General features: G+C 45.6%; 1 protein-coding gene across 2 annotated transcripts in view; it reads left to right on the forward strand.

Annotated features, from left to right (window-relative positions):
- The first annotated feature begins 363 nt into the window (after positions 1–363).
- Positions 364–16255, forward strand: part of FBXO32 (F-box protein 32) — a 33645-nt gene continuing 17753 nt past the window's right edge. The window contains exons 1-4 of one of the 2 annotated variants that reach the window (XM_057531980.1): positions 364–735; positions 6589–6701; positions 7558–7607; positions 8777–8869. In XM_057531980.1, coding sequence (XP_057387963.1) covers positions 620–735; positions 6589–6701; positions 7558–7607; positions 8777–8869 — 372 coding nt within the window. In that variant the 5' untranslated portion in view covers positions 364–619. The remainder of the gene's footprint in view (positions 736–6588; positions 6702–7557; positions 7608–8776; positions 8870–16255) is intronic. The other variant, XM_007188858.3, reaches the window with a different exon arrangement.

Raw genomic sequence — 16255 nt, forward strand, 5'->3', positions numbered from 1 at the left:
AGACGCCACTCGGGCCTCCTCCTCCCTGCACCTCGCCAGGCCGGGAGCTGCAGGACGACGGGGCGCAGTTTCCCGAGTACCCGGCCTCAATCTCGCGGCCGCAGAAGCTGCGCCCTGGGGGCGGGGTGGGAGCGCAGAAGGGCCAGAGGCGAAGGGGCAGTGGGAGCCCCGGCCCCGCGGCGCGGCTTCAAGTTTCCACCAGCAAGCGGTTGTGCAACAGCCAGAAGACCAGGAGCCGAGGGCGCCTCGGAAAACAAGCCGAGCCTATAAACAAAGCCACGTGGCCTCCGGGCTGGGGGGGCCGGGCTAAGAGCAGGCGCCTCTTCCGGCAACAAAGAGCCGCGGCCAGCGGCCCGGGATAAATACGGCGGCCGGGAGAGCAGCGCAGCACTCCAGCGAGCCCCGCGCGCCCGGCGACCCTCCACAGCGCCCCCCGCGAGCGCAGGTACCCCGGTCCGCACCCCCGATCCTGCAGCCCTCCACTCGGTTTCCCTGCAGCCGCGCCCTCACCGGCCCCGGCACCCCGAGCATCCGCCCAGGCCGGCGCGTCCCCAAGGCCGCCGGGCCAGTCCCGTCCATCAGTCCGTCGCGTCCATCCGTCGCGTCCGTTGGCAGTGCCATGCCATTCCTCGGGCAGGACTGGCGGTCCCCCGGGCAGAACTGGGTGAAGACGGCCGATGGCTGGAAGCGCTTCCTGGATGAGAAGAGCGGCAGCTTCGTGAGCGACCTCAGCAGGTGAGGGGATCGCCACTAATTTCAGCTGCGCAGAACTGACCCGGTTGGTCTCCGGGAGCGGGTCGGGTGACTGGGACGCAGGCCGGGCTGGAACAGGGTGAGGAGGGAGCCCCTGACCAGAAGGATGGAAGTGAATTGCCCGGGTTTCTGCAGAGATCGCCAGAGAACGGGATTCGGGGTATTTGGTTTCTCTTATGGTTCAAGGTCAGAGTCTCCAAGTGGGCACGACTCTTTACAGAACCCCGTGTCCCTCTGAGAATCTGACGACAAACGCGAATCTAGTCCCCAAACGCTAAAGCTTAAGCACACAACTTCAGGGGTCCCCTGCCTTGAAGGACACCGGTATCGCGCGGTTTGCGGGTCGGGGCGCCGGCGAGTGGGCTGCACAGCTTTCACTCTGGGGTGGCGGGGCTCCGAGCACAAGTCTGGAGACGGGATTGCACACGGGTCCCGTCCGGAGCACCTCCAGGCTCTTCCCACGCACAGGCGACCACAGAGTGGGCAGAGAGGATGAGTAACCAGGAAGGGGCGGCCAGATGGTCCCTGGGGCACCAGCGCTTGCGGGCGGACTTGCGGAGCCATGGTAAGGACTCAGAGACAGAGCCGCGGAGGAGGGAAGGGAGGCGGGGCATGGATCCCACAAGCCTTCTACTTCTGGAAGGACGGCGTCTTTGCACCTGTTTCCTCGGTGGCCCTTTCGGTCAGTTTTCTGTGTATAGTTGAGTGCGCCCCCATTTCAAGTGATGCCTATCACCTGCAGAAAGCCCACCTGGCTTAGGTGAGCCTCTGGACTCAAGTTCCACCTGAGCTCTGTCAGTCTGGTGGAAAATTCGAAGTCCACCGTGCCTGATGCTCCGCTTCGTTAATAACACAGGGAAGCAGCGACTAATGAGTTAGGTGGTCTGGAGTCCGTCTGTCATGATCTCCACAGATGGCTTCCGGATCGCTGCCATTTGGCCCAGAGGGGATCAGTGCAGACCGCTTACCCTTGGGTGCCTTTATCCCGGGCCTTTGCTGAAAACCACTGCTCCACACCCCCAGACCTTAAATTGACTTCAGTGGAGAGTTCTGTACCTGGGCCAGCTTCCCACTCAGATTTACCAGTGGTTGTTTGGCTGAGCCCCTGGCACTCACACGAAAACTATCAAGGAAAAATCGTTATTGCCCCGTCCTGACCTCCAGAGCCCCACACCTGTTTGTGATTTGTAAAGCATCACCTTTTGTCTTCCAATGGGAAAAAAATATTTAATCTTGTGCGTCTGCCAGGAGAGACAAGAGCACATTGACCTTTATGTTAAAGACACTTTGAAGCAGTCCCTGGGGTGTTTGGGGAGCACTATAAAGAAATCTTATTTATGGAAAACCGGATAATTTACAGGAAAATAAAAAGACCAACTGCTGTCACTAGACTCTTTTAAGGGACTCTAGTTACCAATTAGGCCTAAATTATTCTCCCTAGACTAAAAGCTTATTTTTATTTTAGTAGAGTAGAAACTTCCTTCCTTCCTCCTCATTCCTAAGAAATGAGGATCTAATATTTTAGTGCTTTATTTTTGTGTAACAGTTTGGATTCTTTCTAGAGAGGTGCAGTCATGATCTGCTGAGCTGTGTCACAGTGGCCCACCCAGATACAACTGTAGGATGCTCCTCAGCAGGAAACAGACCATGGGGTTCAGCAGGAGAGGCTCAAAATGCAGAGCCTCTGGTTCGCATAAACATTCACACTGTATCTGCTCCAGGAGATAAGCGGGTATCACTCCTATTTCCAAGTAAATAGTGGTGCCTCTCCCTCCACAGTAGGGGAGACCTGGAGAAGGTTTTACCTTACCACAAAAGTTTAACCCAGGCTGGAATCAGGTAGCTTCCCACCCCCTCTCCCCTTCTTGAATCTCCTTTCTTTCCTCCATTTTCACACTTTCTGAGCTAGAACTGTCACCACCACCATCATCACAAACGGTGATCGATATAGTGACCACCTGTGGCTCTTTGATGAGTCATTTGAGGAATCATTTGGTAGCTCCTAGCAAAGCAGCTGGCTGTTTGTTTGCAGAGTGTTTTTTTCCCCCAGCAATTGTAAACAATTCCTTCCCTACTTAGCATGAGAAGTCTGCCAACTTCTTAAAAGCAGTTGGCCTTCTGAGACCTGGGTTTGTAGTCTCGAATATCCCCACTGTTTTCAGTCTTGGTGATGTTTCCCTGTGATGTCAGGTTTGGGCTGAGCGCCTGCCTACTCAGGTGAAGTTGAATGCCTCCCCTGTTAGGAGCAAAGAAGGCAGGCCCTTTTGAAAGGGAGGGAGCGGGTGGATGTAAAACAGAGGCCTGCAGGGGCCTCATGCACTTACTCTGATTCCACCTACCATTCTGTGAGCTGCCTGAACAGGAGAGAGGGATGAGGGTGCACTTGGTGTAGTGCAGCCTGGGGACAGTGTTTTTGTGTTGACCACAGTTTGTCTGCCCAGCGTACCTTCTCTGGACTCTGCTGGCCATTCTCTCTGTGGTCCAGGGCCCTGTCCTCTTCCAGCAGCAGAATGTTACAAAACCCCATCACAGCTAAGTGCCCTGAACTGAGATCGTGGGAGGATTTCAGATAAGCTTCAAGCAGGGCCCCTTGTGAAAAAGTTGAAACTACATAAGATGGAAGAGGAATGGCAAGTGTTACATTCGAGGAAAGAGTTCGGCATGAATTGGAGTGATCCAAGAATGCTTCAAGGAAGTGAAGGTTGAGCCACCTCACATGCAGTCTTCCTCACCAACAACCCCCAATCCCGCCCCAGCCCACCTCCAGGATGAGTAATCTCAGCTCCCTGAGCCTGGGCCACTCTTCTGCAAGCCTGCAGTTGAAAACTCCAATGTTGCTTTCCAGTACAGCTAAGGCTGAACCAGGAAGCAGGAAGTTTACTTCAGTGCCCTGGATGAGTTAGTGCATAAGCAAATAAAAATAATAGTTAAGATTTTATGAGTGCTTACTGTGTGCAAGGCACTGTTCTAAGAGCTACATACACTAGGCTGTTTGTTTTGCCAGAACAATCTGGTTACTAGCCATGTGAGCTTGACAAATTGGGTATGTATTGGAGCGAATTAGCATAGAACTCATTGGCCTTAATCTACAACTAAGCCCTTTGGGGTAGGCCACAGCTTTCTTAAATGGCCTGTTATTACAAATGAAATGAGAAATAGGGCTTTCTTTTTTTTTTTCCCTTCCCTCCCTTTATCTCTGCTGCCAAATGGGCTTATTTTGAAATCTTTCCCTTTTTCTAAAGTTGTCTTTAAGTAGCTTCGTATGTGTGTGATGACAGTACGGGGCTGGACGAAGTCTTTTTTCTTATTCTAGGCCTGTGCCTATAAAAATCAAGATTAGTAAGAACTGACTATAATATAGCAACTTTCTGGTTATTATTGAATTTAATGAAGAAAGCAGCCTCTTTAAATGGTTTTGCTTATTTGGAAAAAAAAAAAAATGTCGTGGTTCCTAAATGGTGGTGGCTTTTCTTGTTCAAAATTTCAGTTGTAATTTTCCACTGGCTTTGCATTTCCTTGAAATGGACATAATTGAACTCTCAAAATAGCCTCTAACTGAAATATATTATTGCTTAAAAGAAAACATATAAGCAGGCAACACAAATAAACCCCATAGCCCTTCCTTCCAGGCCCTACCTCTGAAGTCCAAAACCTATTGTCTAAGTGAAAAGTGCAGGGTTTCTCTTTGGTTAAAGCTTTTCTACATTCTCCAGTGGGAGAGCATCATCAATTATGTCAAATTCTTCTTCAACTAGCTTTGGAAATGAGTCACTTGGGCTTAAAGCAGGTTATTGTTGTTTCTGTGAGGAAAGCAAGTGCTCAAATTCCTTTGAGGAATGTTTTCAATTAGAAAAGAATAAGATGAAATATAAATATTTAACATTGCTAAGGAATGGTCACAATCTATGGCCCAGGCTCCGAAAACGTTCTGCTAAACCTTAAATGTGTGATTGAGAATAAGGCAGCTTCATTTTATGGTTCTCTCTATGTGGAACTCAGGCTGTAGGCTTTTGTTCATGGTGCATGTGCGAGTTTCCTTTAAAAATAAGGCTTCGTGTGGTATTTTTACACAAAATGGCCTAACTTTGTTTTCTAAAGCTGTTCTCAGCTTTGGTACATCATGGACCAATCAAGTGACTTTCCATCGTTCTCCCTTCTCCTCAGCGTTGATTGAAATTTCTTAAATTAGCTCTAAGGGCTCAGAGTTCTGCTCTCCCTTTCTTCTGCCCCTCTTTTCCTGCTGACCTTGGTGCAAGTCAACTGATTGGTCAGTGGTTTTGTGCCTCTATAGCTGTGCAAGCAGACAAACACACACTCACGTGTGACACAAAGCTGGACCCAAAACATTCACCCTGGGCTCACTTAAGAAAGTGCCTCTAAGAGAGCGCATTTCTGCAGTAATCGCTCCTGAAACCTAAAAATATCCTGTTTCCCTCAATGAAAAGGAGAAGGCTAATGATATTAGGAAACTCAGTAAATGGTATTAAGCATGGCCTTCTGAGGCAAGATTAACAAATGACTGATTATCTATCAAGCCTATCCCTATGGGTCCAGAAACACTGAGTATATTGTTGGTAATGTCACGTGTAAGCATGTTAGCAAGATACTTATTGTACTTATTGAAGTGCTACTGGAGAGACCATTGTAGCAACAGAATACTGGAAACTGTCTCAACCCCTCTTTTTTCTTTTACATAATATCCATACAATGGAGAAGTGCAGGTGTACCTCATCTTATCCAACAGATGTAGGTCCAAAAAAGATATAAATTAAATCATATTTTAAGTTCAGCAGAAGAACTCAGAAAATTAAAGGCCTCTAATATATGGCTGATGTAAGGGGAAACAAACCCTAATTGATGTTTTACTGGTTGGCATTATAAATCCTGCCTGGCGCATGCCCACGGGGGTTGGGAGGATCGGGGAACCTATCTTCTCATTGTACCTCAGTATTTCTCCTGCATTCCTTCTGTGGAAGCTCTTCAGAGATTTACTCTGAAGTCTCATTGCATAATAGAATAGAACTCAGTCAGCCCCCCAAATGACAGCTCAGCTCAGCCTACTGAAGGAAATATGCCCCTGACCCAAGTTGAACTGCACATCTTTAGTGACCTGTGAATTGGCCAGTTCTGTCTTTTCAGCTCTTATAAAGTATAAGTGTAAATACAGCTTGTTTCATTTAGGACTCAAGGTCTTCACCTCACAGCATGATGCCTAGTGTTAGTCAAGGAATTATATAAAACCTAAACAACTAGTACTGTACACTAAACATCTCCTAGAAATGCAGTCTGTAAGTCAGATTTTTGTAAATGTTTTAAAGACACGGGAGCATGCTAGTTAAAAGCAGCTTGGGTACACTGTAAATAGGTGAATTGTATGGTATGTGAATTATATCTCCATAAAGCGGTATTTTTGAAAAGCAGCTTGGGGTGGATGTTTTTGCAAAATGAAAGTATTGTGTATTATAGTGATACCAGTAACCATTCCTCTCCCTCCCTCCCTCCCCATCCATTCATCATTTTTGCTTAAAATAATGTTGTTGTACCCTGCACGGCTCCTAAAGAGTGCAGGGCTGTGTGTCAAATACAATGGCGGACACTGTTGGGAATTCAAAAGAAGCAGAAGCCCCCGTCCCTGCCTTCCACAGAGATGTGACACTATTTCATCCCCGAAGAGGGAAGACTGGGCCCGTACAGACTTCTTTTGAGTGGTTACTTCATTGTTTTGTTTGAGGAGCATGTATGTTTGTGTTTTATAACGCAGTAAGCTATTTATAGAAACAGCTCATGTTAAAGTCTAGTTGTTAGAGCTCATCCCCTCTTGTCTGTTATTCCTAGTTACTGCAGCAAGGAAGTATACAATAAGGAGAATCTTTTCAACAGCCTGAACTATGATGTTGCAGCCAAGAAGAGAAAGAAGGACATGCTGAATAGCAAAACCAAAACTCAATGTAAGCCGTTTGTTGTGAACTTGAGAAGAAAGCTGTTTGAATATCATTATGATTGGGTTTTGGCAGGGGAACAAATCACACCTCACATGTTTGGCATCCGCTTTCATGTTGACTGTGTCATTCACAGAGGTTACCCGGATCTTTGCACTCAGAAACCTGGCTGTGCATTTTATGAGTGAGATTAATGTATTCTTTACAGTCGTGTTTATAAGTCAGTTGCTAGTTGGGGTGTTTTTTCCCTGCTTGTCACTTATATTTGACATAGTTAATTTAGTTACTATTCACTGGTATGGTCAGCTGAACCAGTTCCAGTGTGTGCTTTCGTTTGGAACTGTGTTTTGAGGCTTTGAACATAGATTTGTTTCTCCCTCTTCCCTTGTATAAATACTAGTAACATTTCTAGATGCTGGATGTAAGTATGAACAGAGAGTATAAAGTTCTATTAATAAGCAGGAATTACTGATTCTTAGTTTATTCCATCTGTACTGCATGGTTTCTTCATATTATCTGTTTTATTTCTACTTTTTATGGCCTTGTTTAACTTGTAAGCTTGGCATTTAACACAAACTCGTACTTGGGTATTAGATTTTTTTCTTTAATTTGGAGCTTTGGTATACTCAATCTGAGTATCAAAGACTTGAAGTGCTTCTGACAAAGTAAATTACAACTCCAGTATTTATACACTGCAGAAGTTAGGCATTTGCCTCCCCTTAGATTGTCAGTAGAGTCTTTGTACTTTTTTGTCAAAACTTTTTTACACTTTGGATAAATGAAAACAAAACAAGTTTAAAATCTTGGGCATGTTATAAATTTTAAAGCTGTGGGGTTTTGGGTTGTTTTTATTTTGTCTTTGTAGATTTCCACCAAGAAAAATGGATCTATGTTCACAAAGGAAGTACTAAAGAGGTGAGCACCCATCAGTTTATTAAGGAGTATGCTTAGCTTTATGCCTCCCCTGACAGGGTAGGGGCGAGACTGGGAAACGACTTCACATCATGACTGTCTTCTTGGATGTGGGTGGTGGAGGCCTGCAGCCCACTACCTAGCCAGGCATCAGAGTTTGGGGCTACAGAGAGAGATGCAAAAGTCACTAGGTGGGCTCCCCAATCATTCAGTGAGATGATGTATGTAGAAGTGCTTTATAAAGATTAATATTCCCATCTCAAACACACTATTATAAAGCTCTAGCCTTTCCCTCAGGACAGTGCCTCCCTTTTGTTCTAAGACCTCTTTTAGACTTCAACTCAATTCATTTTAGCCCTGGAAGGGTTAATCACTAAATACAGGAGAAGTTTTCGTGCTCACCCAGTGTGAGGCTGCATGAGCTAGATGCAGAAGAGAACAAGACACTGTAATATCTAAATTTGCATGGCACCTTATAAAACCCTTTTATGTACGTTTTCCCGCTGCACAGGCATTTGCTCAGATGACTAGGATACAGGCAGTATGACAGATTGATAGAATTTCTATTGCTGTCAGGGACCTTGGAGAACATCTAGTTCGCTCTGTGACTTGAGGCCCTGAGAGGGCCAGGGATACACCCGAGACCACCCAGGTACTAGGAGCAGAGCTGGGACTGAGTCAGGGCTCTCTACACCCAGTGCCTTGTGTGTTCACAGAGAAAAGACCAAAACTTCTTTGGCTTCCTCATGAAGCCTTAAAAACGCTTCTGATGATCACAGAGAGAAAAGCACTAGAGATGTGGCAGACACAGTTGACACACGTGGGGCTAATTCTTCCCCCAGGAGTATGTTACAGTGACCAATACACATCACATACCCAGCTCCCAACCTTTCCTTGACAGGCAAGTACAAGTGCGTGCAGAGAACAAGGGCCCAAATGGTACACGTCACGACTTTAGTCACTGACTAAAGCAGCTGTCGGCTGTACTACCCATCTTTGTGGCTCATGGTGGGGCAGGGCACCAGGGGCCCAGGGGCCCAGAAAGGGCTGATCATGGCACAGGAAAGCAGCAGATGGCCATAGGTTACCTAACACAGCCACCAAGCTTGTCAGCAGGGTCCAGGCAGATTTTTCTGGAAAATGACCTCTGCACCCCCTGTTTTCACATTCAGCGCCATGGATATTGCACTTTGGGGGAAGCCTTCAACAGGCTGGACTTCTCAACTGCCATTCTGGATTCCAGAAGATTTAACTACGTCGTACGGGTAAGTCTCTGTAGATTATCCAGACTCTCAAGTTGAATTGTCCTTTCAGGTTGTCTTGAAGTAGTTCCCCGCCCCACCAAGAAAAACAAACGAACAAACAACTTTTTAGGACCCTGGGGATTTTAAGGAAAGCAGAAAATGGATTCCTCAACTCCCCCCTCCCCCGATGTACTGCAGGTTCCTATATGGATACTGAGAGCCACATAGGATGGATCCATCCATATGGATGTCCCTGAGACTGGCCCCCGCAGACAGGGGCTGCCGTAATACCTCACGTGGGCCACAGTGCAGGCAGCACAGGCTCTGGCAGTGAGATCAGCAACAGAGAATTCAGCAGAAAGCAAGTTGTAAAGCACCTTGGCTTGTTTTAAAAACTCTGTGCACCTCTGATTGTTCTCACTGTTCTTCTTGCCCGGCTTTAGCTGACTCTAGGTGACCCTAAGCCATTCTTGGTTTAAGCCTCAAAACTGGATGAGTTCAAAGCACCCCAGAACTTCTTCCTCGTGACCCCCTTCCCCCACCCGCATGTAGTAACAATATTCAGTCCCAGGTTCACTTAAAGCTTGAAACTACCTGTTTGGCTCAGTTGCTTCCCATTTTAAACCCTATGTTGGAAAAAAATAATTTTTTAATGAGCTTTAGCAAAATATTAATGATGAAGGTAGTAAAGTAAGGAAGTCAAACCATGACCTTCAAGTCACTGATTCTATTTAGTTGGTTGGTGGTTGTTTTTCTCCCTAAGCTCCCTTGTGTGTTTTTGTCAGTGGTTCCACCTGGGGGGGTAGCAGCTGTTTGGGTTTTAGGATCAGAAGTAGGAGGGAATTTACCCGCTGTGGGTGTTAGTTGGTTGGGTTTTTATTTTCTTTTTCCTGGGTTGTGCTTCTCGGTGCCATGTCATTGAGTCAGATGATTGCGAAGGCTCAGCCAGAGCGATGACATTCAAGCCCCCTTGAGGCCTGGATCATTCACCTGTCATCTGGGCAGATGCAGGGCTGGCCGTCCCAACTGACCTGATAAAAAATCCAGGCCTCTTGTAGGTTAGAAGCTCTGAGCTGAGCCCATGACCAGAGCTGTCTAGTCTTCAGCTGAGCCCTTATTCCAGTCCAAAAGGGATGAAAATAAGAGACCTTCTTGATGAAATGTTCATGTCATTTCATCAAGACTCTGCCGCTTCTGGGAGGTCACTGTGGCCAGCCACCCAGTGCAGGCTGTTTGGAGTCAAGCCCGGGAAGATCTGGAAACTTGTTGCTAAGACTATGAATAGTTTCCATCCTCTAGGTGTTAGAGGAAGACACCCAGATCTGATGTCTTGATTCCAAACTGATCAGCATTTGGTCAGTTTTAAGACGGTTCTCCTTCCTACCTGTTCTCCTTCTCACAAGAAGTAAAGCAAAGGAACAAGGATTCAGATAGTGAAAATCTGTTTCATGCAATTATGTGCACTAACACCTTTTAGCCTTCCATTAACCCTGTAAAGTGTAGGTACTTTTATCATCTCTGTTTACATAAACAGAGGTACAGTGAGCTAAAAATGACCTGTCCAAGGTCACGAAGCTACAGAAGGGAAGAAATCCGGATCTGAAACCTGGGCAGTCTAAAGTCCACACTCTAGCTGCTACAATGAGTTCCATATAAGCAGAGGATTGAAAGTAAAATGGCCTGAGGTCAGATCCCAGCTCCACGGCTTTCATGCTGTTTCAGCCTCTCCAACACTCACGTTCCTGGGTGTAAGATGGACTTAGAATAACCTAACTTCACAGGGTATCTGTGAAACTCAGTAACGTGTATGGAAATAACTCTGCAGACCAGAATATGTTATTCAAAGTCAGCTACTAATACTTATTATTACCTACTTATCAAAATTGTTGTTTATTCTCCCTAAAAAGTCTTTTCAATTTGGTTGATAAAAAATGTTTTTCTACTTAAAAAAAGAAAAATTACCTGGGGAATCATGCCCTTTGCCCTTGATTAAAACTCAGCATAGAGGACTTGTGTCTGACAGTATCTGATTGTAAAATACATCCTGAGCACATTCTCCTAACCTTTAAGAAACTACTGAATGCTTTCAGTTATTAGGTTCAGAAAGAGGGGGGATATTTCCATTTTGGAAAGAACAATCTTTTTTTCCCCTTCACTGTTAAGAGTCCTCTGTAATTTGAGAAATGTCATTTTTATAAAGAGCTTCAAACATTTTAATGATAGGCACCACGTTTTGAGGGTTTTCTTCTAAGGAACTTAAGACACTTCTCAAATATTCTTCTTATCCTTAAACCAACTTTGCAAAGTAGCTTGCCAGTATGTTATCCTCATCTTACTACTTCAGCTTAATGGTTTTTTAATACTACAATGATTCCTCAGTCCCAGTAAGAAACCGAACTAACTTTGAAGCCTTAAAATCTGTTTAACCTCTTTAAAGACAAAGTACATTTTTTAAAAAGTGTCATGTTCATGCTAGCTGTCAATGTTAATAAAAGAGACATGTAGAGGGAATAAAAGGGATAGCCAACACTCCTATCTCAATGTTATGATGTTTTATCAGCATGAAAATTTTGTGGAACTTTTGGAATAAAAATCTGAATATAAACTGGAGAGGTTTTTATACAGCCTTTGTACCTTTTTTTAATTGGCTTCAGGCTACACTCATTGCCTCTACCTGCTTCTCTACACACCTCCAATGGCTTAAACATAGTTTTAACTGGGTTTTAAAGATGATTTTAAATCTTTAAAAGCAGTAACTTATGAAAGGCCATGTTTAAAAAATGGGTTTACACCATGCCTCAAGACCAGCACATTTTGGAAAGTCCCCTGGGGAGCCAGCGAGGATTCCAGGGGCTGGGCCAGTGGTGGGGTTAGAACCGTAACCACAAGAAAGCAAGTGCTGACTAACCCACCCAGGGCAGAGACAGGCCAGCGGAGAGAGTGGGTCTCCAGTAAACACATTAGAATCACATCTGCACAGTAGAATCACCTGTGAAGCTTGTTCCTCTAAGGAAGCCCACCTCTAGAGCATCCGAGTTCATTAGTTGAAGGTGATGCCCAGGCACTGCTACTTAAATTTATCCACCAGGTGATCCCAGTGTGTTTTCAAGTTTGTAAACCAGCTCAGAAACTACTTGGGAGCCCAAATGTTGTATTTTGCATAATGAGTTTTTAAACAAGACACACCGAGGCACAAGTGCAAGAGAGGGCTTTAACGCTTTAATGCCAGAATGCTCTTTGATCTGGTCCTCCCAGCGGCTCTCTCTATGGGATGAGAATGTGGCCAAGTACGTGGTAACTGTAGATGCTGTCTTCAGACCAGGAAGAACCTTGAATAGCCGTTTCCTGACCTGAATGAAGTGACCCCTGTGTGCATCAGATCAGGAAGGACAAACAGAAGTTTTCAACCCCACTCTCTCTGTCCCTCTGCAGCAAAGAAGAACATCCACAACCTAAACCAGTGCACATTTTCATTTTTTTCTGCATTACCACCCTAAGTCCATTTGAATGTTTCCAGCAAGATACTGCATTCCTACCACCCCTAAAAGTCTTTTCCAAAAACATGTTTTAGTTTAAGTTGACTGGTGGTTTGGCAAATGAAAGGCTGAAATATGGCACGATGACTCAAATTCAAACCCAATGCCTTAAATTAAGGGCGTGCTGTTGCCAAGCCCCTGATGGGTTGTGATGTGTATGGGCTGCCTGGCCCCTTCACCAGGTCCCTCTGCCGCAGTGACCTTGGATTAATTTGGTGCTGCACAGCTTTCCTCTGATGGAATGCGGCCCCTGCCACCTGGGTCTTAAAACTGGTGGGTATCTTTTTCCATTGACACTAAGAAGCTGGGGTGGAGGGAAGGCGGCCAGCCATTCCAATGGCAACAAAATCAAAAGAACAGGGCGCAAGCCCATTTGAAAGTGATTGGCAGAAATGGTTGGGAATTGTGAGAATTCACTGTGGGGTATTAACAGTGAGGGCCCTGAGCAGGTCCCTGAAATGAATGGTGATTAGGCTGCTAGTGATTTTACCGAAGAAATGCTGCAGCTCTTGGAATTCCGAGCCTTCTCAGTCACACTAAGCCTTTAGGCAAGCAGCAGATCCTGCAATTTCTGGGTGCCCACAGAAGTGGGGGACACTCACAGACCTTGAGGGTGTGACCACAGGATTGGGGGAGTGCTTGCAGAAGTAGGGGGTACCCAAAAAAATGGAGGAAGGCTGAGAGACCAGAATAGTGGTATTTTCGACCATGGACACCTGACAGTATGTTAATAATTTAAGCATGTGTTCTCAATTTATGTATATTCATGAATTCATTTGTAAATCATATACCTATAAAAGGTGCTGATAATGGTACCTACCCCATCGTGTTGCTATAGAATTAAACTGAGTTGAAACACATGAAATGCTTTTAGACAGTGCCTGGTATATGGTGAGCATCAGTTGTTGCTGTAACTATTGTCATCTTTAGGGTCCTAATTACAGGAATTAGAAAATATATGAAAATAGAAATTAAAGATGAAATAAAATATAGAGATTGATTACTTTACCACTTTTCTACCTGATTTTCTTTCCCATCTGACTTGGGAGACCAGAAGATCAAAAATGTGCCCATTTTGTATAAATTTTTTTCTTGAGGATTCAGAATTTAAATATATCCCACCATGAGCCCAGAAATACATTTTATACTAAAACTCTACCTTGTTTCTAGGCTAAGTTAGGTGCTTATTATACAGGGGATATGCTAAATTGGATAGGTGAGCTGCGTTTTAATTGCCAGTTCAGCAGACTTTTTTCCCATCCAAGGAGGGATGTTCCTGAGAGCATGTGACATTGCTCTAAGTTGCTCTGGTTGAGGGTGAGACAGAGGTTTAAGTATTTGTGAGCTAGGATCCGAAGGCCCCTCGAGTCTTCTAAAGGAAGGGCTTTCCAAAGGCAAGGAGGTGACAACGTCCTCTGCTAGGTCCCCATACATCAATATTGCTTCAGGTGAATGTTTTCAAATCCCTAAGCAGGTGTTTTCTATATTAAGTCCATACCATATACCTAGTGTTGCCACAGTCACTTGAGAATCAACTAAGACCTGGCCTCTGCTGGCCAGGAGTTTCTGGGCTACTCTGGGAGACAAGGTACAAGGTACTGCAGTAGCAAACTGGGTTTGGTCCTGTCTAGGAGAACGGAAGAAGAAGCACTGGAGGCAGCTTCTTGGAAGAGGTAGAACCTGAGATTCCCCTTCCTTGAAGGATGGCCAGGATTTGGCCAGGTGGAGAGGCAGGTAGAAGGCTTTGCAGGGACAAATGGCGTGAGCAGAAACCTGCAGCTGGAAAGAACAGAAGTGGAGGGGAGTGATGGTGGGCCAGGGGCCAAGGGCAATGTGACATCCAACCTTGTAGAAGTGTAGGGTGGGGGTAAGGAGGCTAGAGCAGACAGGGAGCCCAATTTAAGCAGCCTCATTGAGGCAGACAGAGCTGCTCAGATCAATGCAACAGGGAATAGGGCATCATTCTAAGTTCAGAATTTTCTGGAATGGATGGAAGACAGGCAAGTTGTTCTCGGCTAAGAATACAATTAATTTGTGTAAACTTGGCCCTCAGTTAGAGGGATGTTTCACTTGCAAATAATATTTACCCAATCTTGACATGCCTGGAGATTATTAATGTAGCAGAAATGTTCCCTCTTTCAACCTGTCAGTGTTCAGGCTCAAAGTCAGGACAAAACTTTCCAGGTTTTAATCTGAGTTATCCATTGAGTAAATAAGGGTCTTGGAAGTACGTGGCACTCAGTGCAGGCAGAGGCACTGCCTGATGTAACCAAAGGTTTATTGCAAAAGACATAATTTTCCTATGGGCACCCAGATGGCATATCGAGCATGTGAGAAATGGCAGGGGCTTCTTGAAGTTTTTTCCTACCTTTGATAATCCTATGGCTTGTTTTCTAATCAGACATATACCTTAAACTGCAGAGCTCACTGTCATAGGAGATAGAAGAATCAGGGATAAGTTACATTCTTAACAATATTCTATGCAAGATAGAGTATGCTTGGGCAACAGCTGCATGGGCAACCTTGAACTAACAGGGAGAGTAGCTGCTGTTTTTGTTGATGCTTCTGAAGCCCCAGTTGCTTAGTGTCCCTTTAAATCTCTTTAAATATGTGTGTGTATGTGTGTGTGTGTGTATATATATATCTACATATATATAGAGATATAAATATATGTATTTGTTAAGTGCCTGCCGTGTGCCAGGTTGGGGTAGAGTGGTAAACAAGATAACCCCTTCTGTCTTGAGGTTTCCATCCCAATTAGACAGTCAGCAAGCAAGTAAACAAGATCATTTCAGACATGTATAAATGAAACAGTGAAGAACACTGAAACCATAGTAAGATCTAGGATGGTCCGCAAAGGGCTCTCTGAACAGGTGACATTTGAACTGAGACCTGAGGGGTGGGATGCAGCTGGCATGTGAAGACGTGGCAGGACAAAGGCTGGGAGGTGGGAATGAGCTGAGCCTGCTCCGGGAACCAAAGGCGGGCTGTGTGGACAGAGCAGGGCGAGCTAGGGAAGCACTGGGCAAAATGAAGCTGGACGAGGGGCGAAGACCAGGTCAGGGAGGACCTTGCCAGTCATGGTAAGGAGTCCGGATTTTTTTTCTAAGGGCAAAGGGAAGCCATTTGAGGGTTTCAAGCAGAGAAGTGACGTGAGCTAATTTATTTTTTAAAGTCTGAATGCTATGACGAAGGGAAGAGATGACAGGAAACGCGCATTTTCTGCGGGCAAAGTGAGGCAAGAGGGCAGTCTCCTCTCCCCATTCATCTTCCACGCACCACTTCAAGCTGAGGTTGATATCTCTCCGAGACTGACTGTAGGATATTGCTTGCAACGAGACTTTTCCTCTACTCAGTATGTCTAAGACTAGCACGAGCCAAAGCTGAAGGGCAGGATGTGGTTTCAGCAGGCGGCAACCACCAGCCCTTCCTCCCGTGGCCCAGAACCGGTCCTGTTACTGCACAGCTAGTCACTGCGGATCGGGTCGTGCTGGATCCCCAGGCGGCCCCCACGGTAATGATAGCCTGGAATTCAGGAGGAGCTGAGAACCCTCTTCTCCAACCCCTAGCCCAGTCCCCCACCCCGCCTCTCCTTAAACACAGCCACAAATTACTGGCACCTGGGCTAAACTTTGCCCAGCAGAAAACAAACAGCCATTTTCAAACAATCCGTTTTCCCTCTGCTTTTTCTCGTGTGGCTAGAGGCAAAGAATCCAACTGGCTAAGTCATCTTGGTAAATAAATTGCTAGATACAGCCCTACTCCCCCTAGGCACACAGCTCTCTTGACACTGAAGTAAAATTAATAAATTCTGTCTTCTTTACCACTAGTTCCACACAATACTGGTTCTGGGTCTGTAGAGTTATGCTGA

The sequence above is a fragment of the Balaenoptera acutorostrata genome, chromosome 17, assembly GCF_949987535.1.
Source record: "Balaenoptera acutorostrata chromosome 17, mBalAcu1.1, whole genome shotgun sequence".
NCBI lineage: Eukaryota > Metazoa > Chordata > Mammalia > Artiodactyla > Balaenopteridae > Balaenoptera > Balaenoptera acutorostrata.